This window comes from Lepisosteus platostomus, chromosome 12 (assembly GCF_059453375.1).
Source record: "Lepisosteus platostomus isolate fLepPlt1 chromosome 12, fLepPlt1.hap1, whole genome shotgun sequence".
Taxonomy (NCBI): Eukaryota; Metazoa; Chordata; class Actinopteri; order Semionotiformes; family Lepisosteidae; genus Lepisosteus; species Lepisosteus platostomus.
In genome coordinates, this window is record NC_142622.1 from 45,009,329 (window position 1) to 45,037,218 (window position 27,890).

General features: G+C 39.3%; 1 protein-coding gene across 13 annotated transcripts; it reads right to left on the reverse strand.

Annotated features, from left to right (window-relative positions):
* Positions 1 to 6,679: 6,679 nt before the first annotated feature.
* Positions 6,680 to 27,796, reverse strand: gask1a (golgi associated kinase 1A). 13 transcript variants are annotated; one of them, XR_015925796.1, is made up of 8 exons: positions 27,295 to 27,791; positions 18,899 to 20,317; positions 13,859 to 13,981; positions 12,926 to 13,029; positions 10,642 to 11,105; positions 9,728 to 9,799; positions 8,866 to 8,911; positions 6,680 to 6,948 (listed from the first exon to the last, which is right to left on the reverse strand). XR_015925796.1 is itself a non-coding variant. In XM_088602245.1 (5 exons), exons 1-5 carry the CDS (start codon positions 27,295 to 27,297, stop codon positions 10,901 to 10,903), a joined length of 1,854 nt encoding a protein of 617 aa, XP_088458371.1. In that variant the 5' UTR covers positions 27,298 to 27,791; the 3' UTR covers positions 9,303 to 10,900. The 13 variants fall into 13 exon arrangements, 3 of the variants coding, with proteins under 3 accessions (XP_088458371.1, XP_088458372.1, XP_088458373.1); XR_015925793.1 differs by having other exon boundaries at positions 6,680 to 8,288; XR_015925797.1 differs by lacking the exon at positions 8,866 to 8,911.
* Between the last annotated feature and the right edge of the window lie 94 nt (positions 27,797 to 27,890).

Genomic DNA, 27,890 nt, shown 5'->3' on the forward strand with positions numbered 1-27,890 from the left:
TCCCTGGAGCCGCCGGGCCTGCGACACGTGTGGCGACAGCGAGTGCCCGTGTTCCCCGTCCTCCTGCAGCCTCGACACGCCGGCCGCGCGCCCTCGCTTGCCACAGGAGACCCCTTTCCCTTCAGCGCACGCTGGGAACACACCTTCGGTTCCAGAAGTGCCCCTGAACGCTTTTCCCACACGTGATGTACGTGTTGACCTGAAGTAAATTTCAGCATTTACTGAAACAGGATTGGAGACATCACTAAAATGAAGATCTGGTTTGCACGTATGCAGTGGTACAATTTCTATATAAGTAAAGAAAAAAAACCGAAAACAGTGAGACTCAGAACTAACAACATTCAAAACAGGTTTAAAGTCTGCTGCAAGTGGCAATAATTTGGCAAAATTGCAGGGTTTTGGATGCCCCGTAATGTCAAATAACACCACTGGAAAATGTCCTGGGAAATTAGTGTCAGTAAATTGCCAAACAAATTCATCAAGTCAGACTTTGTCAAGAGACAGCATTCATGTCCTCTAAGGCAATTCCTCCACTCAGCATTCATTGATTTACACACACCACTAGACAACCCAGGGTATGAGTGTTTCATCTGACAAACTCTATAGAGGGAATATGAAAACCTATCTTTATGAAATCCCAGTAACAAGCAAATCCTTTCCACTACATGAGAGAATGTATTTTCTGTCAATACGATTTAAATCATGGAACTAGTTTAGCTGAATTATTTGTGCTTTAACTGGCACATGAGGGCTCCTGAAACCCCTTGAATTGCTGACACAGACACTCACTCCGTCTTCATGGTGTACTTGTCTGTATTACATTTCAGTCGTATTTTTTTAGCCACTGCCTGAGATTTTGTACACTAGGCAATCCTTTACATGTGCCATAAAAAGTGATGCCTTTAACTACAATTAAAAGATGAATCTAGAAATCTATTGTTGGATTTATTGCCTTATACAAGTTTTTTAGACTATTTCAGGTAATAAAGCATCAAGGAAGTTTTCATTTTATGTAACAATTTTATTTTTCTATTTCACAGTTATATCTGGGTTCTATGTTTTGAAAGCACATTTTGTGAGCAGAACAGTTTAAAAGAACGTTTGATTCAGAAACTAAAAATCTTCAGTGTAATGAAGGAACCAAGTTTTTAATTTGAATTTGCTGGAAGTTCAATTTTTGTGATAAAAACATCCATCCATTTTCTAACCACTTCTTCCACCCAGCAAGCACTGGGTGTGTCCTGTCCTCTGCCCGGGACGGGCCAGCGTCTGTCACAGGGCAAACACAGACTCTCACTCTTACCAGGGCCAGCAAGTTGTATGTGTTTTCTGAGGCAGGCTGGTCGTTCATTTTAGGCTAGTTCTGCACATCCTACTTTTAGCACCAGTAGTTCTCCGTCTGCATCAATGGAATCATCTCCCCCCTCTAACCCTGCTCTGCAGGAGTCCGAATGTCATCCCTGCCCCCCCTTTCCTTGATCTAATTATAGCCACTCTCGCGTGTTCTGGTTAAGCGCCTTGTCATTGATCTGCCTGCTTCACAGCTCCCTGGCTCCATTAACAAGCCGACGCCCTGCTTCCACCTTTTCTCTGTCCTGCGCCGTCACTCCAGTCGTGCTGGGCCTGTTCAAAGAAGTAGGGTGAAACACTCGGGTCGTGGCAACCTTTGCGAATGTCAGCAAATTTCTGCCCGTTATCCCTACACCTCAGGCACCTCATAGCGTGCAGTGCCAATGTCAATGCTGTTTCAGTGCAGTCCGTCGTGCTTCTGACTGCTGCACCAGCCCCAAGCTTTCCAGCTCTTGTAGAGGAACTCAGCTGGATCTTTCTTCACCTCCCCTTCACCAATGCCACCCCCCTCCCTCCCCCAGCTAGAGCTCTTTTGCCCTCGGCTGGGTTTTCTCAGATGTGTGAGTGGCCTTCAGCACAGAGGAAACAGCTTTCCTGGTTTGGGTCTCAGTTCTAACCGCTTTAGAGCCTTCAGGCAAGCTTGGCTGCTTTCAGACGATCCTCACAGCCTCTTTCCACTCGTATTCAACACGAGTCCTTAAACCTCTTCTTTCATTAACGCTATGCTACGCACATCGTTTGGGGAGTTCCAAGGAGTGGTGCTTCATCTCCATCTTTGTCTGGGTTTGACTGAATAAAAGCTCACTTTCTCCTGCCTGCTGTATGTAGAAATGTCTCACTTCCTGCTTGCTCACTTGCACTTTTCATTTTCACGCTCTCAGCTCCTGGCTGTGTCCTTGCAACTGCTCCCTGGCTCATGATGAGAGGCAGGACAGGTCACCCTTCTCCTCCGCCAGGTTAGTTACCCCAGTGAAGCTCTCCGTCTCCAACCGAGCTACTGAAAAGAGAGAATGGGACTATTGTTTACACAAACCTGATCATATAATGACAGTTTGTCCTATTAGACTATTAAAGAAGAAATTAAAGAATTTAATTAGCATGTGCTCATGCAAAGATGTCATTACTGCAGGCTGTGCTTGCTAGGGGAGAGGCTGCAACAGATTCCCATTTCGATCAGTGGTAGGAAATGAAATTTTCACAACAGTCCATCACAGGTGATCTTTGGAAACAAGGCCCAAAGATGTCTTCATTAATAAAATATGTGGTGTACCATTACCATTTTCCTTTTCAGGAAGCCAGAAAGGCTTATATTTTCCCCTGGGTTTTCTGACCAGAGGTTATGAATGTGTGGATTGTAAAGCAGAGAAACAAATGTTCACAGAGTTGTCTAGCCTGCAGCTAGGATACGGTTCTGTCAGTGTCCATCGTCTCCCAGTTCGCAATTCCCAGCACTACCTTTCTGCTCTTAATTTAATCATATTGTGGTGTATATATAATGTCATGTTGTATAATGTTACAGGAGCCTTTATGTAAATGACCCTTTTTATCAAACGGAAGCAAAATGGACAGAAAAAAATAATGTGCACACACTCTTCCCATATTCAGAGTTATCTACCAGGTCCCAGAACAGTTTTTACCACATATAAATCTCTCGGAACGACAAACCTTCCCTGTCAGCAGATTCTTTTATTTGGTCAGCGGTGCATGTGGGTTTTGAGGTTAGATGAGAAGGATAAATACTGGGATTTTAAAATGGGCTATAAGGATTCATGTGTTTTCATGCCTATGTGTGCAGCATAGTCCATGAAATCTTAATTTTAGCTGGGGGGAAAAACTACATTATTAGTTCCTGAAATGCTGTAGCCTTCAGATTCTATTTTTTCTTGGAAATAATGAGAACAACGATGGGTGGGCTGATGCTTTCTTGCTTAATTAAATACATAACCCTTGAGGTTAATGTGAGCTTACTGGAAACATAGAAAAAAAGATTCTGCTTTTTAAAATGCAGTCGAAGCTTTATCTTTTTGCATTTTTTTAAATTAAAAACTGGAGAAATACAGTATTCATTAAATAGTTGGGATTAATGGACATACATTCATTGTTAACATTAAATTGTTCATTGGTAACATACCTAACATTGGAAAAATAATGAAAAGGCCTATACTTAATGACCAGTATTTTCTTTCATACACAGTACATCAGTTGTCCTCTCCCACAGCCCAGTAGTCCCACTGTGTTGGACATGTGTGCTAAGCATTTGTAATATTTCTGAGTAACCCTTAAAGGATACAGCAAATCCTTTGTACACACCATTGCAGACTTCATTATTGTGAGTTAGTTCTGTTACTACATGATATTTTAACAGCTGGACAACTGAAAAGCACAGGGTCGACGCTATTCTGCCAAGCAAAACAGAAGGCATACAATTCAGAGACATAAAATAGTTTGTGGTTTAAGTGGAGTGTTTTTATTTTTTAAGCAGAGCTTACATACCTTTGCATATCAGTGCAGTTTTTTTTCATTATCACACACCCCAAGGCACTACTGAAATGACAGATGACATTTTACCATATGTAATTTTAAACAGCTTATTTTCTATTATAATGCTAATGTGAGTAATTATTCATTATTTGTCACAAAATAAATTAGCATTTCCATTGCAGATGTAAAGACAGTATGTTGGAAGATGGTCCATAACTGCTTACTGGGCAGATTGGCCTCCTCTGGTCTTTAACTTATGTTCAGACTATAGAGGAGTAGTTTTCTTTTGTTTCTTTCTTCTGTCTGGAGCTGGGGTCCTGCATGAAAGACTGCAGAATGAAGGGTGTTTTTGTGTTTTTTCTCAGCATTTTAAAATGAATTGAGTAAGACTATGAGTGGATAGTTTTTAACATATTCCTAAAGGTGCATCCTGTCCTGCGGATGAGCGGTGGGGTGAGGTCATATTTACACAGTAGCCACTGGTTACCGTGGTATTTATACCCACAAGAGTCTTGTACCACCTGGAGTCTGTCGTCCTCCTTGCCTGCCTCAGGTGGTTCAAGACTACATAAGATGTGATCTAGCAGAGAAATTACTTTAATTGCAAGTACAGGAAAGGGCGTGCAGTACAATAATGTAAAAATAAAATGGTATATAGTCAGCATGGATACAGGACAGTCACACAACCCCATGTGAAGCAATGTTACAATGTCCACTTTTCTGTGGAGTGCTGCAAATCTAAAAGCAGGTCCAGTTTTCCAGAGAGGTGGGACCACAGGATCACACTGCTCCGTTGATTTGAAATCGGGGAAAAAAAACTACTTGGCCCTCTATGCTTCATTGCAGTCATAAAACATGAGCTCATTTGTGGTTAGAAATACGGTGGAGCAGAATAAAACTAACAAGGAGTTCTGCCTTGCTTCTAGGATAGGCTCTGGGTTGCTGTGAACTTTACAAGGAATAAGAATCTTTCTGAGAATGGATTATATTTGGAAAAGCATTATTGAGATTTTAAGAACACATTTTAGTATGTGTGGAAATAAAAATCTTAGATCAGAAGTACAGAGTTAGTTTTCAGCACTGCTCTTACTGCCCTGCAGTAATTGAGGTAATCCTTAGCTTAAGTGGGACAACATGAAACAGCTAGCAAGCAACATTTGCATGTTTCCATCAGCTAAGTATAATTTATTTTACAACAGTTTCTAGGAAAAATTATCCTTTATTTGAAATAAAATATCTAAAGTCTACTGACTCTTAAAGAACCTACACACAATCACTGGAGTTTTAGAATTCAGTAAATGTAGTCTGTAAGAGATCTGTGAACACCCTGAGGTTTCCAAAACAGGAATTCTATCTGCCCATTCATGAAGAGACATGCTCATATACTGTAAATACAAGCATACACATAGACAACATAAAGTCCCTTCTTTGTACAGTATAGAATATAAAATCAGTCTATTTTGTACTGTTCTGCTAGCTGTGTAAGTTATTGAACTGTACCAGAAAAGACATGACTGTACAATATTACTACCTATTTGAGAATGTGAGGAATTCCCACTGGTGGAGGTGAGAGTATGTGAGGAGAGTGTACCTCAAAATGTCTTCTCTGCACTGGGAGTTTTTGAACAGGGAGCCTTGTTGAGCTGGGATAGTGCTGTGAATTTAGTTGTTACAGTACTGCACATTCCCAGCTCATCTCAACACCTACTGTAAGTGTTAGAGCCAGCCTTGCGACTTCAGCTATGACACATGAACCTGAAGATAATGCTATACAAACTAATTTTAAGGAAAAAAATCCACAATTAAAAGTGGAAAATGCTAAAGAAAAATATATGATAAAATTACACATTACAAATAATATTTCAGTAGAAAAGCATCTCATGTCTTAGTGTTACATTTTTGTATATTGTTCAGTTTATCTCTGTTTTAAATATTGAGATTGCAATATTTATTTTCCCTGAACAATGTGGTATCAAATACAGAGCATAGGTGAGATTAAATTTAGAACACTTCTTAATATGGAATTACAATACGAATTGTACGATTTAAAATATAATTCCTGCTTTGGCATAAGAATTGTGACTTTCAATTAAAAATAACACCCACTGCTTTAAATGGGAATGCAAAGCCTTCAAAGTTAAATGTGTTCTGATTGCTCCAAAATAGTGTTAATACCGAATTCAGTTAATATAATACAGCATGAAGTTGTTATACAGTGCCATATGAAGCATATTGTATATTTGAATTGATTGCATATTTTGCTGTTTCTTTCTTGTCATAAATGTATGTCTTTTTGTTAATGGGCTTGTGTTGTGTTGAATTTATTGTGTATTGTGTTATTTATTTTACCTGGCTAGAAAGGGAGTTTTTCATCTGGGACAAAAAAAGTAAAATTCCAGCAAGAACCTTGATTTGATATCACTATTCCATGACTTCATTTGCAGCAACACAAAAGTTTTGAAGCACCTATTTGATCATATTTACACATCTTATCAACAGCCTGTCAAAAATAACCAGTTTTTTGGGGCTTCAGCCAACAGTGTTAAAATATTAAAGAAAATGTTATGAGTCTGGCAACACACATGAGCACTGTATTGAAGAAATGTCAACAGCTTTAATTTAATAGTCAGCGGAGAGTAACTGCAAGAATGTAATGTGTAGCTGTTATTAGAGACCACTCACTGATTCAATAGTCAAACATTTCATTTGTGCACCAGGCATAAATGTTGCCCTGAAACCTAGGAATTTGCTAAGATTTTGATCCGTTTCTAACAATACAATTGCCTTATTTTAGTAAAGAAAACTTTTAAACAAAATTGTGAACTTTTTAAATATTTATGAAAATATATTTGGTTATAAAAGAATGTGCTTTATTTAAAGCCACTTTTGTGAAATATTGAGATCTTTAGATACCTAAAAACACAAAATCAGGCACGGAACAGGCAGCACCCTGTTGTCTTTGGATTCTCATCAGCAGGAGCCCTTGTGCAGTATAGTCCAAGAACAGGCTTGTGCCACACAACTCCTTGACAGCTGAGTCCCAAGGAGGAGGAAAGCTGAAAATTGCTGCAGGGGACCAGGCGGCTTCTGTTCAGACTGTATAAGCAGAAGGCAGAACTGTGGCAAAGAGATGTGCAGAGGTTAGTGGACAAGTGAACAGAATCGGAGAACATTCTATTTTTGACAAGACATTTTAACACCAATTAATTGTGGGGCTCGTCTGTTCCAGGTAGTTAGGGTATGATGGTGTTTACTCAGGAGCTGCTTTCAAGTCACGCCAGGAACAGGACTGGCTGATGGACACTTCTTCTGCCAGAAAAGCTAGCCGAGATACTGTAATTGTCTGCTTTAAAGAATGTTTTCTCGTGAACAGGTGCCACACAATGAGTCCTTTAAAACCGATAACATACAAACCGACATTTTAAAATGAATTTATTGTTCATGTTCTGAAAAGTGTTCCAAATTAAAAGATGCACAAATGTAAACAAGGGGTTAGCGGTTTAGACAATATAAATGTAACTTTTATCCTGTGATGGGCCTTGACCAAAAAGTAGTTGAATTTTAGTATGACACCTCTGTCAATTTAACAGTAGAATTACGCTTCTATAAACTGTGAAAAGGTACATAAATGCATTATCTCTCAGGGGTGTGAGATTTTCTACTGCTGCTGGCGTCTGATGGGTTAGTGTCCTGATGGCCCCTTGCTCATTCGCCAGGAAGGGACACAAGGTGGGATCGACAGAGAAATGAGCGCTTTTGGAAAGAGGGCTTTGATAATAGTCCTGCTCCTTTTGTTTAAAGGCCAGTTATATACCCGTTTTTGTAATACCTTGGTTTCAAATCTACAGCAGTGAGGTTATCCGCTCTCTCTGCAGTCTTGTACACAGCTGAAACACCTCAGGAACATTCTTTACCGGAAAGAATAGTCTGAAATGATGAATGCAAGTGGCAAAAGCTGCTGTCTATTTGGCTGTGAACCATGAAAACCTTCCAGAGACCACAGAATGGAATGTGTGTTCCAGACACCATATGGAACACAAAGAAGAAAAAAACTTTCCCACTTTTAAGAGAGTTAAAAGCACTCAGAAATTATTTCCATTTCAGAATTCAAGTAACAATTCTTAAGAATTTTACATTGAGTTATTGATGTTTTGTCTAAAACTCCTTCTTTGCCATTGCTAACTTGCATCTGCCCAAAGCAAAGCTGTGCTTTATGCCAGAAAAGCTAAAACACTCCTCTTAGTTTCCAGCTAAACAAACCTTCATCCAAGAGGCCTTTGGAATGCAAACTTAAGAGCAATCTGTAGTTTGTGAAAGATTAATTTTGGAATATCTACCACGCTCACATGCAGCCAACATACAGTGGTGCCATCCTGATACTTCCCTAACCACAGGAACACCATCTGTTTCTCATTTGCAGTTCACTGCCAGTCCCTGCAGTGTTTATGGGCCCTTACCTAAAAATACAACAAGCAACAAAGTTCAGTTTTGTACTACAACTCTTCGTAAATTTTCAAGGCTCAGTTGTAACCAGTTCACTGAAAATATTTCCTGTAACAAAATAGGCCAGATGGAAATATGTGCTTTGATGTCTTCAGATGCATTAGTACAAAGATATGCAATTATTACTCAGTCAGTTTCTTGGCTCTTTTCTAAACCATGAGAATAGTTCCTTGCCTGATGCCTACAACTTTTGTCTTTACATTTTCATGAGAAGAGAAACTAAAACAGTTTCATTAATCTTTGTTCATCATCATTTATAAGTATCTCTTATTTTATAAATATAAACTCCACCCCCAAAAAATATTTTGCACTTGGTAAAATACTAAAAAATAAAATAAAGCAGAGCAACAAATAAAAAAGTAATCAAGACAAGTTGCGAGTCTTTGGAGAAACCTTGGTATTCTCTATGTACCTATCATATAGGTAGCCATATTTTTTAAATAAATCAGTTTTGGTAAAGGCTAAAATAACAAATATAAAAATGGATCAATGATCTTAAAGATAACTGCTGTGAGGGGTCTGTTAACCTACCTAATTACTTGCATTAAATAGAAGGAATAAGTGTTTCCTACACATGCTGAAAAACAAAAGAAACATAGAATAGTCAGTCATAAATTGTGTATTAACAGCATAAGCCAGCCTGTAGTTAAAACTGCTCTACTCTGTGTATTGCAAGAGGTTCTGGTGTAAAGGCTAGGAGAGTTCCTCGCTGTGGTGTCAGAATCTATAATCGCCTCATGCCAGAAGCTGCAATGCATTATTGATATCCTTTGGAATTCTTATAAAAGCTAGGAGACATAAATATATATATAGTATACATGTATGTGTTGACAACAGGGATATCTTTTTCAAGATTTCATTATTTAGAGGTATTTGTGTTCCTGCAGCTTAACAGAAAATTAGAAAATCAGCCTGTATTTTCCTTCAACAAAATGAATCGCAATAAGAAGAAATAGTTAGCTCAACTGTAATATTGAAGTCCTGTTCAGAAGATTTTTAATTCTCAATACAGGCAATGCTACGGTCCGTTTCATCTACATACCATAAAGAAGTACTTGGTGGAATTTCATATTCTATTCTGCATTTGACATTTGATAGGACATAAGATATAACCTATTAAGATCTGTTTTTTTTAAGCACATTTTGTAGTTATACTACAAACATTAAAGCTCACTGAACAGACACAAACATTTACTTGATCTTTGATCATGATCTTTTAGACCATAAATAAGTAAAGAAATTGAGTATGCCATTACAGAACACTGAACGTTTTCAGGGTAAATTAAAGTGTGCCTAGTTTAACATCTGGACACAGATTTAAGTTTTATTTCAAGTAAATGTTTCAGAAGAGGCCTGGAGTAAATAACCAGGGGGTTATTCATTCGTGGTGCACCTTAGTTCCCCACAGCCACTCATAAGGTCAGCCAGCATTCACTCCAAGGACTGATGCTTCTGTTACACTGCCCTTTGAAAAAAAAAATCATTTACCACTTCTGGTAAACAATTGTGTAAACTGCAGTGACAATGATGCATCAAATACAAATTAAAATTAAAGGAGAACTGCAGTCCCAATTCCTCAGACCCGTTATTAAATCTCGGGGACACCGAGAGATGTTTTCACAAGCCTGCTTGTTAACAGTGTAATATGGTCGTTTCGTGTCACCAAAGTTTTGTTGCCTCGTTCTGAACCGCAGACGATGGGAATATGGCACTATGGCTACCTGGAAATTTAATGTATTTTGAGCTTTTACATGTTACAGTGTACATTTTACTTTCATTGTGGTTTGAAATATACTCATCAATGTGGATTCTTTCTAATGCCAAAACATCAAAATAGCGTTGCAGTTCCCCCTTAAAGAATTCAAGTACAGTACAACTCTGAAGAATCCCCCTAACTGTACAACTGTGGAAATGTACAAATGATCAGTAAACTTCAGAAGCATATTATAAATGATAATCATATATTCCTAATGCATACTGCATCATCAAATTAAATGCATAGGGACAATTATTATGTGCACAGAGTTTCTCAGAAAAAAGCAAGTTTTCAGGAATTTCTGTGTGAAAAAGCACAACCACAGGTGTGCGAGTTCACAGGCAGGTATTCAGGTAGCCAACCTTGGCCCTTTGATGCCCTTCCACTGAATGTCTTTCCTCCCACCAACCCTTAATTATTAAAGTCAAATCTCAAGCTTTAATAATCTCACGCCAGTTACTAATTTATTAGAAGGCTTGAAGTCCTGTAGTGGGATGGAACTAAAGCACCAAGGCTGACTATCTCCGAATTACAGTATATATTGTACTTACATGCCAGGAATGCTTCTTGATCTTGTATTATATACAGTACATAACTTTATAGCTTGTTTCAACAGAAAGAATAGTTGTGTTGTCTCTTGCACGTTAGGGCTCTCTTTCTCAGTTCCCACTTATTGAATGCCTGCAAAAGTGATAAGAGAGCGTCTCATGGAGAGACAATCACAACCTGATTTGAGAACGGATGTCTGGAGATACAGTCCATGTAAGCAATAAGTCAGTATGTTTCAGGGGATTTTATATAATCCTGTTTTTAAAAATCTTTCCTGACTTTCAGGTTCTTGTCCTTAATGTACTGAAGCAGTATCTTTCCTCGCTTCTCCACAGTGTGGATGAGTTGCTTTAGTCCCTTGAGTCTTCCCTGGCTCTCCCAGAATTCCTTGTCCATGTACAGAGAGCGCAGGAGCATGCTCTGTAAGCACCCAGACCTCAGGATAGACACTGCGCCTTCCGGAACCCTAAGAATGCGGAGGACAAAAAAAATATTTTTACATCAATATTTATCATTTCAATAATTCCATCAGCCTTAATCACATTTGTAATGGCAACATGCAGCACACCATATAGGTTCTTCAGTAATATATTTCGTGAAAGAAAGTTCTTTGTCTTCTTTCAGATGGCCAAGATCAATTATCCAGATACAAGGGACAACCATTACATACTATTTTTTGTAGTGTTATGCGGTGTTTTAGTACGTATTTTTACAAGTAAATATCTCCCTTTAAAAGTAGAATTTGCAAAATGTAATGACTGCCTTTTGGGTATGGATAGTGTTATGAACCATAATTATTTAAAATGTCATAGATCTGATTATTCTTTACCGCAATGTGTAAATCACAACAAAATTGTTCCACAGCTAGTGAAAACAAATTCAACAATATAAACCCACTCCTCAGTATACAAATGCTAGATTTATTACATTTTGTTACAGCTAAACCTGTCTTTTAATACACTTGTTTCACTTTAAAAACCATTTTTGCTACAACAAAGGTGCTCCCCTTGTGACCTTGCTCCTTCGGTGTTTTGTTATCGTTGCACACCTTCCTTTTTATCACCATGTTTGCAAAACACGTCTTTCAGGTGTTAAAAGAAGAAGCAAAGAAGAAACAGAGTTCCCCTTGGTAATGAAACTTGAAGTGACAGAAGGGACTGACACTGACATTGAATTGAACATGGTTATGTTTGTTTATTTTTAGTAGTTTACAACTTCTACACATTTTGTGTTAACTACAGTATTGAGTCAAATAGGCTAATTATTATGAACATGCGGTGGAGTTCTTATTTTAACAATTCATTACATTCAATAGGTAGCAACCCTGGCTGATTTTCTAGATCTCAGAAAGTAACATTCTGCATGTCTCCTTTTGGATGGTCTCAATCAGGGGTGTCAAAATAATTTTCTATGGCAGACCAGACTGGATTTCAATGTACAGTACATCTAGCCGGCCTTTGAAAGTAATGGGCATGTCAACATCAAAGAATCCGATGCTTTGTGAATGCTTATTGAGTATGCTAAGTAGAATGGTTCTGGCAGGGATGTTAGCTTTGATAAGTAATAGAAAAAACATTTTAGACCAGACTTATGTTTCAAAAGAAAGGCAGAGTTGATAATAGGGCGTAATTTAAAGAGGCAGAAAACTTTTCAGACGGCGATCTGGAAGAAAATGCAGAAAGCCAGCCAGTCTGAATACAACAGCTTTCATAGCCAACAAACAGGTTGGTTGAAAATGATTGTGCTGGGTTTTGTGAGGCCAAGGAGACAGTATCAGGAGCAGCAGCGCCTCGAGAAGGAGGAATGTCAGGCCATGTTGGACAGGGGGTGGAAAAGCAGACGTTACATTACAGAGAAGGCTGTAGAACGTCTGCCAAGCTGGAGGTAGGATGGACCAAAGAGGTGGACTCAGGAGCAGCAGGAGAGGAAACCGGGGCTGAAGGCACCACAGTTGGGCTGCGCTGGACGCCAGGGCAGACACTAAAATGTTGTAGGACACCTGGCAGATGCAGGGGGCATTAAGAGCAGCAGGGGCTTGAGAGAGAAGAAACGGGGGCCAAGGACAGCAAGGGTGCTGGGTCATGCTGGATACTGGGGACAGGGGCAGGAGGAAAGGCAGACTTTTAAATGGTGTAGGAGACCAGCTGACTGAGCCTAAGGTTGGATGCTGGACAGACCGGAGGTTGAGTGCAGAGCAGCCTGTAGTTTTAGACCACTGAACTGAGTTTTGGTTCACTTTATAAAAAGGTGAGTTTTTCACACAAGTCATGCAGTCCTAATACTTACTCCTCAATGCCTTCTAGAAGTCGGAAGTTGAGGTTGCCCTGGGGATGGTAAGGTCTACCGGCATTGTCAATGAAGACCAACCGCGAAGGGTCGGCCTTTCTCACCTGCGTAGAAAAAATAAATGCAGCTTTTAAAGCACAAATCATTAAGGGCACAGAGGGGCAGTGCAAATTATATCCAATATGCTTTTTTTTTTGCTTCATTGCAAAACACCAGAGTAAATGTTACAATGTGTGAATTTCACAAGCTGCTTTCTCCTCACAAACTAAAAAGCAACTGAGAGTAGACGCGGACTTTTCTAATCTAATTCCTTTTAGTTCCCGCATCACCTGAGACAATGTGTTGGACAAGGTTATGCCGCTCTCATCTCTTGAGAGCCACTGTCTTTTCAGTGCGTGAATATCATGCACCAGGGGTAGAAGTGTTAACAGTGCACGTCCTGCACACTCTTAGTTCTGGAAACATGTGACGCATTCGCATACAGTACAAGGCTTTTTAGCACCAAAGGACCTTCAGAGAGACCTTTACACCACCTCTCTTCTAACACATCATTTAGAGCAGAATGATGTTGCATAAAGAAAAATCAATGTAGTCATTACCATAGGCATATACAGAATAATGTTGGTTGGTGGTTTTAGGTCATATAATAAAATATATTTTCTCAGCTACAGATGGCACACAAAGGTCCTGAAACCTTTTATCACAGCTTTGAAGAGGCGCAAGTCACCTGCTCTCTGAATAACTGTCACTCATTGATCAGATTAACTAGGTTCCTTTAAGTCTAGCGCAAGGTTAAAATTTTATCTGAGTAATTCTTATAAATTAATATCTAAATATGGATGTGGTTTTCTTTTTTATCCCTAATTCAGTTTAGAAAACCTCAGAAAGGTGAAGGAATGTTAGTATGTGTACTCCACCATTCACTAAACATACCAAGATGTGCACCAGTGCAAGTTCTTTGGGGTTTCTGCACTTCACATGAAGCAGTTCTTCCACACAAGGTTCTGAAGGATCTGGTTTAAATCCACAGCAGTAGCGGTCCAGCCGGTCATTCACCTACAAACACAAAATGAGTTTTTTTTCCCCCCACTTAATTTCCTCATGCTTATGAAAAAATACTGTACATTTTATTAGAAAAACTGGGCAGAAGAAGCATTTACTGCAATCCCCTGTGTTTCGTAAACCGTGCTCACAATATCAAAAGTCTGATGCTCACATAGGTGTGTGCTCTACTCATGTAAAATTAATGAAAAATGACATCCTATTTATTTTCAATTGAGAATTTCAAGGCTATCACAATGGATAACCAACACTTTTGGCAGCTCACCTGTTGTACTGGAAGGTGTTGTTGTCTAATACTTGTAAACTTGGATATCTAGTAGAGGCTCCTTGAATGTCAGTGACAAAAGCTGCATTAAATGGACAAAGCAAAAAGACAAGGACTCCTGAGCCGCTCTGTGGGGATACACAAGCTATACACAGCAGTGAGGAGCAGCAGCCTCCTCCTGAGCCAGCAAGCACAGCAGCACGTCATACAGAGAGAAGACTGAAGCAAACTGGAAAAACCTTAGTGTTCTTAAAAAACAGCAAAGCTTTCATGATGGAGGTTTTCCGTGTTTTTTCTTTATTCATTCATTCATCGATTTGCCAGTAGTCTGTCTTTTTTTTAGCATTATTTAATTATCAATGCAACGCTAGCCCATTTAAAATACAGCAGTCACCTTCCCACACACACATCAGATTAGTAAAAATGATTTTAGAATGGAATGAAGACTTGGCTTATAAAATGACATCATGTATGATATATAGTGTTTTAAGATGAAAGGTTAAAGACCTTTCTCTGTGTTCAATTAAAAAACACACACAACTACATGGAGGTTCTGGGGTGGCACTAAGCAGCTTGTTAGTGTCTCAGCACATCTGGAATTTAATTGAGACAGACAGCACTAAACCTCCAATCACTCAGGCTGATAACATCTATAAAACAGTGAACACTGGGAAACATTTCTGGCGTACCTCAAAACGAAGACACATACGTTTTTGTAATTGAATCCATTCAAATTTTCAGAAAGTTTGCTGTTAGCTCAAATATATCTGCAATATTTGAGACAATGTTGGTCAGCAGCATGGGGCCACCAGGAAGATCTTTATTAAATTGGAAAAACAAAAGGTCAACCTCAGATTCATACGAATTCATTCATTTACATTCTTAAAATATAATTGACAAAGGAAACATGTGGCAGGTATTTTACCATATTTCTTTTCCAAAACAGCCTCTCCGGTAAGCAGCTGAAACGAACACTTGATGTTCTGCCTCAGGAATGCAAAATGTTTAGGCCTGTGATACACCTACTTTAAAAAAGTAGGTATTATACTGTGTGTTTATAATATCATATTCATATGATTTTCATTATGTAAATCATATTATTTCATGTGTTATATACATTCATTAGTAACAATATTTTAAAACAACACATGGACAACATCATCCACATATGATCTGAAATTCTAAACCTGTACAAACTTCGTGAGCAAACAGCAGAATGGTGCCAATCCAGATTTTTTTTAATCTACTGTTTTTAGGCACTTCCCTTGGCCAACCAGAGAAGGAGATGTTCTCCTCCAGAGGAACCAGGCCCAGGCTGTCTGTCAGGGTTCCCAGCATCCCAGTACTGTCACCTCTGTCTGATTCATCTGCATAATCACTTCATACTGCAGACTGAAGACACACGGCCCAGAACAGTCCAGGAAAAAATGAGCTGAACGCCTGCAGAATTACTGTTTGCATGAAAATGAATTGCATGCTGGGGAGCAGTTCAGAGTCAACACTGACAGCTGAGAGATTGAAATGCTCTCTTCTATATACCAGAGAATATCTTTCTGTACGAAAGAGAACACCAGGAAGTGTTTTACATTTGACAGGTGAATGCTGATTTACTTCTGACAGATCTGACAGACGGTGTGTGGAAATATTATGGATACACCATTTTCATGGTGAGCATGTTCATGGTGAGCATGGGTGCAAGTCAGCCAGAGGAAGTGCGATGAGGTGGGGAGAAGTCTCCTTTAATACTATGGCCACAGAAACTGCACTTCAAAAACCGAAGGAGTTTTTGAGTCAGCGTTTTTCCATTTCTGCGAGACAATCAGAAAGAGTCAATTTTCCTCACACAATACCGTAGCACAAAGTTCAGAAGAAAATATGATGCTTTCCCCTTTCTCAAGTCTAATAGAGCATCTACAGGACCAATCACTAATGTCATAAACAGGAAACAACTGCAGGGCTGACCTTGTAACTATTAATTTAGACAATATGTCATATTTCATTAGAAAAATAACTCACCTTTATCCTTTGATTATATAATATAATTTTTTATATTATAAAAATTATAAATATATATATTGTACTTTTTTTACATTCTCTGTAATTTTGATATAAATGTATTTAAACATTAGATCTGCCTTTCTATTGTGCATCAGGATATATATATATACACAAATATGCAGTCTATGACACGTTCTGTGCTGTAATTATTCCTAAAACAAAGGAAGAAAGAAAAAAGTCAAGAAAATATAATCACAAGCCTGAATTTTTAAAGCCCTTCTGAACATACAGATGATTAATGGATTTGTTTTATATGCAGCACCAGCAATTAAAACATTACATACTGTAAAGTAAAATCTTTCAATTATTGAGTTTTGAAGTTATGATCAAACTATTAAAAGCAGATTACACATCCATGTTAAAAAATAGCAAATCCTTTTCCCATCAACTGGCAAATGTAATGCAGGCAACAAGGAATAAATCTCTCTAAATGCTTTCAGAGCCAAACAAAAAACATTCGATATGAAGTATGAACTGCTCTAGGTGTAGGACAGAGGTGAAATGTGGTTTCACATCTCTAGCATCTCCAGGAATTATCACCCCCAGAGAAAATTCTACTAATATCTGTCCAGAATGGACAAGTGGAGTTTCAATTCCAGTAAAATATCCCATCTAAATGTTAATGAAAATAAAATATGTACCTTTGCCTTAAAAGTGCCAATTAGTTTTCAGATGCAGCATTAGAAAAAAGCTAACAATCCTTTGTGCTTTCAGTATTACTTTCTTAGATTTAATTAAAAGCAATTCAAATTATAAGAGGTGTTAAATAAATAGGCTAGAACAGGTGTTCAAAACTCTCTCTCAGTAGTATCAGTGTATCAATCGTTATTAGCTGTCGGCACTTTTACAAGTATTGACTTGTGGAAATGAGTGTATATGTTTAATTCAAACCCTATGCATTCCACCAGACATTCCAACTCAGGCTCAAATGGCTGTAATATATATTACTGTTAATTTTGTGTCTGAACCTTTCTTGCAAGGAGAAAATCATTCTCAGTGGAAACAACCTCCTACTGCTAATGAAAAATTCAAAACACTTCTGGATTTAATGTAACTGCTTTTATGTTATGGTCTGTTTATGATGTTAACACAGAATACAAAATATTTTTTTCAGTTTTTTTTCTGGCGAGCATTAGGTGTTCTTTGAATTTCACATAAATTCAGAAACCAGAGACTCTCTCTGAAAAACAAACAAAAAAAGCTTAAGGACTTCTTATGGCTTTAAAGCATTAAAATATGCAAATAAATCTTGACCAAGGACAAAGAGGACAGCAGAAACCAGAAAGCAAACAAGACAAATATATAGATTTTTGAAAATTGATAAAATAATCACTTATGACTGTGATACACCTGAAGGACTGTGACTGTCGCAGAAGCACTAGGTCACCTCCTTAGTGAGAGAGTTGAATATATCAACGTGATGACGTAATTTACCCTGTTGAATGGCAAGACTGACAAAACGACAAACGGAAAGGATCGGCTGTGCTCCACTTATCAAGAGAGCAAGACCTCCACACCATCAGACATGCTGTCCAGGGTGCGAACCGACAGCAGTTTCTAACCTGGCAAGACGTTAAACCCAAACCCAACCCATCAACGACCACAAGTCATGGCACCTCGCCAACATCGACAGAGGTCCAAGTGTAATGGGGAGGGTAGGGTTGATGGCATCCTGACCTCACTGTGCTACATTAATCAAGTCCCAGGAACACAGCTGCTGCTATTCTGGTGGGCTTGTACCCCAGCAGAACAACACGTTTACACGCAGCCTGAGTAACAGCAGTAGTTGCCTGACTTGCTGGACCTTGGCTCCACTGAACAGTTTTGGGATGAGCTAAGGCGATGTGTGACATCTAGGGCTCAGAGACCAGTGAACAGGCACATGCTTGTCCGAGATCTATAATAGGGAGAGGATAACATCCAACTACACGAGCTCTGTAACATGGTGCAAAGCAGGCGTCACAGACGTACAGCTTGCATTGTTTCCAGTGCTGGCCACGTTATTGCACATGAACTTTCACGGTAGATCAACATGCACACTTTGTTGCTCCATTGTGTTGACAACAGGCACTAATCAGCCTACTGAATCTACCTACGTCATTCATGTTTTTGTTAAATGTCAATATATGTTCTCCAAAATTTATTTCATTTTTCTGTCATTTCTTCAGAACTTGTTGCATTTTAAAGTTTAGTTTGTTTTAATGCTCGGTGCATACATGAAAGCTAACTGTGATAACAGTATCACAGTACCCCTTGAACTTTGTGAACTTTAGCTCCTTTCCGTTTTGTTGTCAGTACAATCTCCCAGGGTTATTTTTAATCAAAATGTTGACAGCCTAGCAGTGCTAATCATACTGTAGTAGATTTCCTACTCCTCACAAAAGCAGATCTTGAGGCAGGAGCTTGTTGATAACGGTTTCTGGCATTTTGTCCACTTTTCTTTTTATGTCACACAGCTCTTCTCAGGTTTAAAAACCTACCTTTTTATTTTAGTCCTTTTTTTTTTTTTTACTGCAGCGGTAACACTATTATCAGGTAACTAAATTTGACAACAATGGCAAAAACAGGGAAGTGGTAAATGTTCTTACCTGTAACAGAAAATCAAAAATGGCAAGCTTGCCCCACTCGGAGTCCCGGACACCAACGCAGGGTGTGAAACTTGCTGGGTTTTTATTCCCACACTTCTTCTTCAACAGAGCTTGGTACTGCAGCCACGTGAGGGGGAAGGAGTTCTGGTCATTGTCGTCATCAGCCAGATGCTGGATGTCAGGGTCCCACCAGATTACAGGCCTGGCAACCCCACTTGTAAACCTGTACGGAAGAAGCGCACTGTGGAAGTTCCTGGCGACGGCGGGTAGGCTCCTGTTTAGCCCCAGAACCCTGTCCAGATGGAAGGCAAAGATTTCAAACCAGTCCTCTGGACGCTTTATCAGGGCACAGAGGCCGTCCTGGCACAGTCGGTCATGTCCCCCAGGTGCTTGGGAAGCGTTCGGCTGGAGCCCAATCTTCAGCACTTGTCCGTGGGCAGGGACCCGAGCTCTGCTGGCCACCACGCCATCGGCAAGCAGCTCCATCTTCCTGAGGTCGTCCTGGCTGAGCCAAGGCGGGGGGCGACCTGCAGTTCTGACAGTGTCCTTAACATCGTCTGGGAAAGCGTCTTCTTCCACCTGCTCACACCAAGGGCCCAGCGCCTGGCTGCTGGCGTCAGCCGTTACTCTAGACACGTCCCGCCTCTGACCCGACAAGAACGGCCCCTTCGCCTGCCCTGGCTCGGACTCCGTTTTGCGTTTCCTAATATTTCGGGAAGCCAGATTTCCATTAGCCAATCGAGGGATAAGAAATTTCCCTGCCTTGCCAGCATTACCATGTGCATCTGGTATGCATTTGTCTTTTAACAACCCCAGGCTCTCCGAGAGGTTTTGCAAAGCAGATTGAGCTGTACCTGGGAAGACGCGACTCGGAGGAGAAACGCGCACTGGAACATGGGGGTTCTGGTATTTTCTGTCTTCCTGAAGGTGTTTATTTCCCTGCTTGCCCCTTGCATGAAATGGGGATTGTGGAGTTTGCTGTTTTCCTTTAGAGTCCAAGGTGCTTGCCTTTACTTTCATCTTCATCATTTCTGCAGCTGCAGCTCTCTTGGGAATTTCTAGAGAGGCTCTATCAGAAATGTGCATTTTATCCTTCTTTTGTAAGCCTTCCTTATTATTACTTGGCTGGTGTTCATGTGTCTCATCTGCTAAGTGCTCGACTGGCTCTTTTCTCTTGCCAGATTCCCAGTCTCCATGGTTATGATTCAGAGGTAGAACATGGAAGGGCACTGAAGCTCGTTTCCTCAAGTTTCCCTTCCGCCCAGAGGCGCCTGCACGACGCTCTCGTTGTGACAGGCTGTAGCTCTCGGCAGGGAAAGATGGAAAGTTATTTATCATCACCACAGATAAGGTGAAAAGAAAGATGAAGGCAACCACAGACCTCCTCCGGCAGCAGATTTTCAACCAAAATCTTTGGGCCTTTGAATAAAAAAAAGGAGAGAAAACAATTATATTCCACGCAGCAAAATAAAGAAGGGCAAAGCTGTCAGCTGGATGCTTACTGACAGAAGGGTTTTTTTTAAACATATTTAACTTTAACTCCCATTTTTTAGCTTCTTTTTCACCAAGTGAAAGCACAAAATGAAGTTATTTTCACATAGCCACAGCTACTTCGTGTTTTACCTAGACATTTGTATATTTTCCATGATTAAACATTTCATTGCTTAAAGTACCAAAGTTACTAAATCACTATTCATGAACACTACTGATCGTCTTGTCACTGTTGTACTTCTTCAAATTATAGGACACTTTCAGATACCTTTGTTAATAATTTAGAAGATGGTCAACCTGTAGTCCCTCCTATATATCCAACTGCAATGCCTCACAGCAACCAGCACTTTAATAGCCATATTGATCCTGGTGTCCGTTACTTAATTAAGGAGCTAGTTGTAGCAAAATTCAGAAGTAAGAGCGGACTGGAGGGGCCACAGTTCTTTTGAAAAGTTTTTTCCTTTTTCCAAGGACAACATGCACTAGAGATTGCTGGGACCATCTGTGTATAATTAACACACACTATAATCAGCAGTTGCAGCTACAGACATGGTCTTTATGGTAGGTTCAGCAATTCTGAAACCACCTTTTGTTTAGAGAAAACATGAAAAACACTGCCGTTTGCTAGGATTATACAAAAACATTATTTTCCAAAAGATACACAAATGTTTATATTAATCTTGTAGCACTGTAGTGATATCACCACACAGTAGTAGTCCTGCTGTTTAACCAAGGTCTAGGATTCAGTCTCAAACTCAGCTGACTCTCATCAGCATCACTTTTCTATTTAAAAAACTATTTTTTAAATAAAACTAACTTCCAAAAGTAAAAATAAATTATAGCTCATGGTGATGTATTTCAGCTGTGCGGCTGTGTTGGGGAATGGCTTATGTATACCAGTTTATATAATCCGCTTTGCAAAACTTTAGATTTTTCTGCACATGACGTATCCCAGAACTCTTCATTTCTTCATAAATCAAAACCTGTGTTTATTTTTTGGGTTCTCAACTGCAGCTCAAAAACATTTCCCCGAGCTCCAACATTTTCACGGTCATCAACTTAAATTCTAAATGTATATTTGAATTCTTTGAAATTAAACATCCACCCATTTTCTAGCCACTTTGTCCAGTGCAGAGTCATGGGGCAGCGGGGGCCTATCCCAGCAAGCAACAGGAGCAAGACAGGGTCACCAGCCCATCGCAGGGCAGACACAAACACTCACAGCAGGGGGAGTTTTCAAAGAAGCCAATTCACCTGCCAGTATATCTTCGAACTGTGGGAGGAAACCGGTGCCCCCAGAGGAAACCCACGAAAACGAGAAAAGTATAATTACACAATTTGTAATTCATTGAAATGCAATATTACAGGTAGGATATGAATACTTTGCAAAACACTCTAGATATCATTATATACAATGCCTATAAAAAGTCTACACACCCTTTCCAAAGTAACATTTTGTGGCCCAACAGTCTGAAATCCAGAATTTATTTTACCTTTATTTATACACAACCACCAAGCGAAAAATAAAATGCTCAAAAAATCTGAAAAGTAATAACAAATATGCTACTATATATGGAAAAACGGCCCTTATGATAATGTCCCTCACTGTTATATAATAATGTTCTTCATGCTTGTCTGGTGTTTTGCAGCTCATATATGAATACACCGAACTGCGAATGTGAATGTGGTTTCAGAGAAATTATGACCCAGCAAAGAGGGATATATCCGAGGCAACTCTCAGATGACTAAATAAAATCAGAGCTACTCTTTGATTGTGCATCTATCAGGAAGAAACCAAAGAGAAGAAGTTTTAATAAGCTCCAAGCAGTTGACATTTGAATATTTTTTTCTTGAATTGTTTCTAAAAGGAGCCAATGCTGAAATGGAAAAAATATGTCTCCAGTCAGTGTCATGGGTGTTCTGAGCATTTCCTCAAAACAACCTTCCCGGTCTCTTACTCATCAGCAGAAATCCCTGGCCAGAGCTAAACCACCAAGAAGGAAATCAAGGGCCAGGCTCACAACAGCCAAACAAACAATGCTAGAAGGTTTATAAGAGTTCGTCATGAAAGTAAACGTTATAAACAAGAAAACTCACAGCTTGGATTTTATACACACACGTGCATGCAGAATCCTACTTATTACATGAGCAGACTTAAAAATAATACAATTTATTTTTCCACCTTGATTCACTTGAAGTCTCAAGGGGTAACGATCTGCAACAAGCGAAGCTATCAGATATGAAAATTTACCTGCTTGCAGTTTTATCACAATCTTCACAGGCAAAGGTGATGTACCATTTTAAAAATAAAGCCCCTTACTGTTATCTAGTTTTCACTTTCACTTTAAACAACAGTAACGAACGGATGTCAAAATAACACAACACGTATGTTTTCAGCACATCAGTACATTAAAACTAGGAACTAGAAACCAGGAAATACAAAAACCTTTTAATTTAATTCTTTAACTTAAGTCAGCCAAGAACAAGTGCTCATTTTCCTGAGGAATTTAAGTTAATTTTTACATTGCAACTTTAAGGCTTTTTTTTCCCCATTTGAATGTACCCTTCAGGACACACTTCTTGAAATCGCTGTCTCTTCAAGCTTTATAGTATTAATAATATGCTAATTGCTATAATACTATTTTAATATCTGTTCCAGAAGCAACAGATCACTAAGAGCACGAGAACATCAGGAAGAAAAAGACTGGAATCAAAAGACAGCCTATGGTATTCTGAAAAAAAAAACATTGCTTTTTAACTATATACTGAAAAGTAAGATATGATTTACGTTCATGCACACACAAATGTTAACAGCACCATCATCACCGGTCACAGGCATCTGGACCGTCTGACCATCTTCTTACTGGACTGTCCCACATTTTACCTCCCATGAATAAAAAGCCAAGGGGGATGTAAAGACGTTTTCTTCAGCTGCGTGATAATCTAATTAGAAATGGAGAGGAATACAGTGTCGGTGTGATCAGATCATACAGGATTAGCCCGTGAGCAGGTAAACCGCCAGCCGATAGGAAGCGCTGCAGGAGTTAATCCATCACATTCACCGACCAGCTGCAATTGACTTCCTGCCAGGTGTTCCAGCTCACATGTGAATGTGCTCCTCTCTACACGTCCATGAGGCTGAAGGGTGATTTCTCAATGAACGTACTGTAGGGAAGAGCGAGATGGAAGGGAAAGTTCAGGAGGGGAGGTCAACCCCTGAACTCCGTATTTCTATTATACTGCCTTTGTGATGAGTTTGGTTTGATGCGCAATATTTTTCAAGTCATTTAGTTATATTTTCATTCCTTATTTAACAGTGAAATTAAATGTAAATACATTTTTCCCCCAAAGTACCCTAATAACAGTAGTGAAATTATCAGCTTTTAACTAAATCTCTGTTCATAATCTTAAACAAACTTCAGTGTCATGATCTTCAAGTCATAAAGAAAGGAGAGGAAAAGGAAACAGTCCCAGAAAGGTGTCTTCATTGCTGAAATACTGCGCTGCAGCTTCACTGAATTTTTAGCTGTGCTTTCCTACTGTTGCATTGTACTGGGAACTAAACCTACAGTAGCAACAGAGATGGAATGAATACGTCGGCTGAATCTGGCTGACTCCATGAAACACTCTGAAGAGCACTGGGTGTGTTCTGTCTGTCACTTAATTGTCTGTAAATTTCTTTTCCATGTTGTGGTCAGAGGTGAAGGTTACCAGATGTTTTCACCTGAAGGTCAAAGGGTCTTTTAATTAATTAAATTCACTGATCTTATATAATCAGCAAGCACTTTTTATATAAAACATTATGCTTTTTAAATATAAATAATCATCTAAAAATACCCCATTCTTCCGCACTTTGAGTAATCTCACTGAGAAACGGTTTCACTTTTCTTCCAAGGAGAAACTACCCCTCCATCCATTATCAGAAACTGTGCCCAGTGAGGGTCACAGCAACCTGCTGTCTATCCTGGAGGCAGAGCATACAGCGAGACTGTACCCAGACAGGCACCTCAGTCCATTACAGGGCACAGACACAGGGGCAATTGAAACACCAGCATGTCTTCTGAAGACAGGAGGAAACAAAAGCTCCCAGCTGAAATCCAGGAGCTCTCCACACAGGATCTGGCCCTCCAGTCCAGATCGAACCCAGGGCCAAGTGCCTCAGATCTATGCCTTCTCAAAGAGACTTCAGTGCACGGGCAAGGAGGATTATCTAGGCTTATCACAAAGGAGAAGGAGAAAAACTCTCTTTCAACTTTCCTTATGCGTTTGAAAATACTTCAAAGAATGAGTGCAGTCAAGATAAGAGAAAAATATACATATTCATTGTAGCACTTTTGTCTGAATATCTGTCATACCCAAGGGTAATAAAAAATTCAGCGTTTAAATTTCATTTTCATTAACTATTTACTCAACAGCACTCTTCAAGCGGACATGTTGGTTACAAACAGCATGAACAGTAAAGACATGATTTACATGATTAACTGAATGGGAAAAGACAAAAGCAAACCCTTGCTAATTATGCTGAGACAGTAATATATTTGAACAAGGTATCATTTTTCCAAGATCATTTTTTCCTGAGTACTAAAGAAACCCAAAGGAACTACATCCCGGTTTTTGAAAACAGGTCTCCTATGGAGTAGCCACACTGAAGAAATGCAAAAATAAACATCTGTGATGAAGGCATATCTACAGTACAGCTATACGTATACATGCTAAACTAAATTTTCATACATTCTGAAAAAAGCTTTTGCATATTTATATATACAGTAAATGTGATAAAGTTAAATAACTCTTGCTCTGAGCCGCAAAGCCTTTACATTAGAGCCCGTCGCATATAAAGGTATATTTTAAACCTATAAGTAAAGGTATTTCCTTTACTCAACAGACTCCTGAACGTTTGCTTAGCATTTTTCCAGGAATGCATTAGGAATTAATATATTTGCTATTCAGAAAGTAGATCTCTTCTTTACTATTTGTCAGCTACCAAACAGAATGGCCTTCATAGGTTTCTCCCACCAGACACAGTTAGTCCATCTGAAGACACCCTACCTTGACATCTCCAAACCCTTCTGACAGACTACTGCCCATTACCACTGATTGAAGGCAATGTCATCCAAGACCAACTGACAGGTGCGTCCTGGCATTGTGATAAGCACTTGTATGAATGCGTCTATCAGTCAACAAAACATGAAGCAGCCGAGCCATAAATAAACTTACAAAATGTATAACTTTGAATAAAGTTGGCAAAAGCTCCCTGCAAAAAGATCTACAGATGTTTTTTACACAACAAACAAGTGATAATATAAGGGTAGATAAACAGTGTTTTGCATTTTGTTTGCATTTTGCTTTTGTTCTCATATGAGAATCAGTTTTTATCTGAAAGTGAATTTTTGTCATTGTGGTAAGATGCCCCTCATCAGTATAAAATTACAGATGTTCTTACAGTAAAATAATAAACTAAGAGAGAATAAGTTTAAATGTTTTGACACCACTCCTAGCTCTGTGTACTTGATAAGGACTCTGTACACCACAGGCTTATATTTTATTTTTTCTTTGCTCCTTTGTCCTGTATCCACAACTCTGCTGTGCTGGCAAAACTAGGCTGCAATCCAGACAAATTACAGTTGTAAAGCCTGCTTGTTTTGGATAGAGCTTGCATCTGTTTTTAAGTATGACCAGCTGCAACCCAGGAAAAAAAAACACCTAGAGATGCAATAAGTACTGTAAAATCCACATCGTTTTTTATTGTTTCAGTGTTGCAAGATGTCTGTTGAGTGATATACTCAAGATGCAGTTCAAAATATGCAACATGTATGGATCTCCGTGTTATTCTACTACTGATATTAGATCTGTTTCACCCACAATCCCAAGACATACTGGTAGGTTGACAGGCTTCTGGGAAAACTAACCCTGGTCTGTGTGTGTCCTGCAATGGACTGGCATCAGGGTGTACAATGCCTTGCACCCAGTGCTTGCTATGATAGTCTCCAACTCCCTGGCAAACCTGTCTTAGATGAAGCTGTTAGGAAATGAATTAATAGAGAATGGTGTTCCTGCAAGAAGTTTTCAGTCAAACTTAAAAATTCAGCAGAGAACCCCAGTACACGATCTCCTCGGGCACAAACCCAATCCAAACCCCCATATTCCGTCTGCGATCATACCGAGCCCCATCCTCCCGCCTGTATGGCCGGGTTTGTGCAGTATACTAGTCCTTGGAGACACTATCTTTCTTTACTGCAGCAGCAGTAGAAATCTTCAAGACGAAACTCTGGATACAGTAAAAGGGGTTAAGAGGAAAACGAAGCAAAACCACAAAAACGTCTAGTTCAATGCATTTCTGCTTAGCGTAATGCCGGTTATTACTTATTTAGTAGCAGTAACTCACCGCAAATTACTTTCTGCAGAGCAGTGTATTCAACAAAAATAACGTGACAGTACGACATTTTTAACTGAATGCAAAAACACCCCAGTAGACAAGTGCGGGAATGAACCGAAGTACAGTGAATACCAAACATTCTCCTTGCCACGTACGTACTGTAACTACAATAGCCAGGTAGTTTATTTTGATGTCGCTACATCAGTTGCATTCTGCATTCTAATATTCCGGACAACTGCAATTTTCAACCTCGTTTACTTGATAATAAAAGTGATCAATCTTCCTCTAGCAAAACAAATCCAGTTTTTATGCTCGTTGAACAATATTTTGCTAACGTTTTTTCGTACAAAGTGCTTTAAAACGTCAAACACGTGTCTTTTTCACTGTTGAAAAGCTTAAGGCATAAAATCACACACCATGCTTGCATAAAAGAACTGATACCGTTTTGCACTTACAAATTAGCTTTTAAAAATTGACTAGTTTCCAAACAGTTACTAAGATTTTAAAAACGTTAAAAAGCAAAACCTACCATTTTCTTGACTTCAGTGGCAGCTCGAGTTCTCTTCTTATTGCAGGCAACAAAGCCTGCAAGCGGCGCACACTTCACTACACAAACATTTGTGATCCTGCACTCCAGCAAATACTGTTCACTTTTCAAATTCACCAACCCGACCTCTGCATCCTTTAAAACAGTTCATCTTGTTTTTCTCATGCTTATAGAATTTTACGTCTCCCTTGTAGTATTATTTACTCATTATGAACCACCTTTCTTAACCTACCGAGTGTAACAACTTCAAGTGCACTTGTGTTTCCTTTCAAAGCGTCCTGGAATAAGGAAAAGTTTAAGAATACATGCTTGTACAAGTTACTTAAACCGAGCAGTTAAAATAACACCGTGCACCGCTAGCATCATCTGCGCAGTCAAAACTTTATACTCTTACTTCTGCAATCACAGTCAATCAAAACCAGCCCTCCTTCCCTGGAGAGGCCGTTCACTTGAAAAGGGTCCCTTCACAATAAAAGCCCTGGGTTTTGTCAAGGAAAAACGCTACTGAAATACAGGAACGTTAGTCACGCCAATAGAGAGAGGTGCAGCCCATTCCAGACTGTTAAGCACGTTGCGCA

What these genes read in the sequence shown, in the direction of transcription:
- gask1a (XM_088602245.1), bottom strand. An exon ending in TTTTTGATTTTCTGTTACAG is followed by an intron (nt 13,982 to 18,898) that starts GTAAGAACATTT and finishes TTGTGTTTGTAG; the next exon opens with GTGAATGACCGGCTGGACCG. An exon ending in CTTCTAGAAGGCATTGAGGA is followed by an intron (nt 11,106 to 12,925) that starts GTAAGTATTAGG and finishes CCGCATTCTTAG; the next exon opens with GGTTCCGGAAGGCGCAGTGT.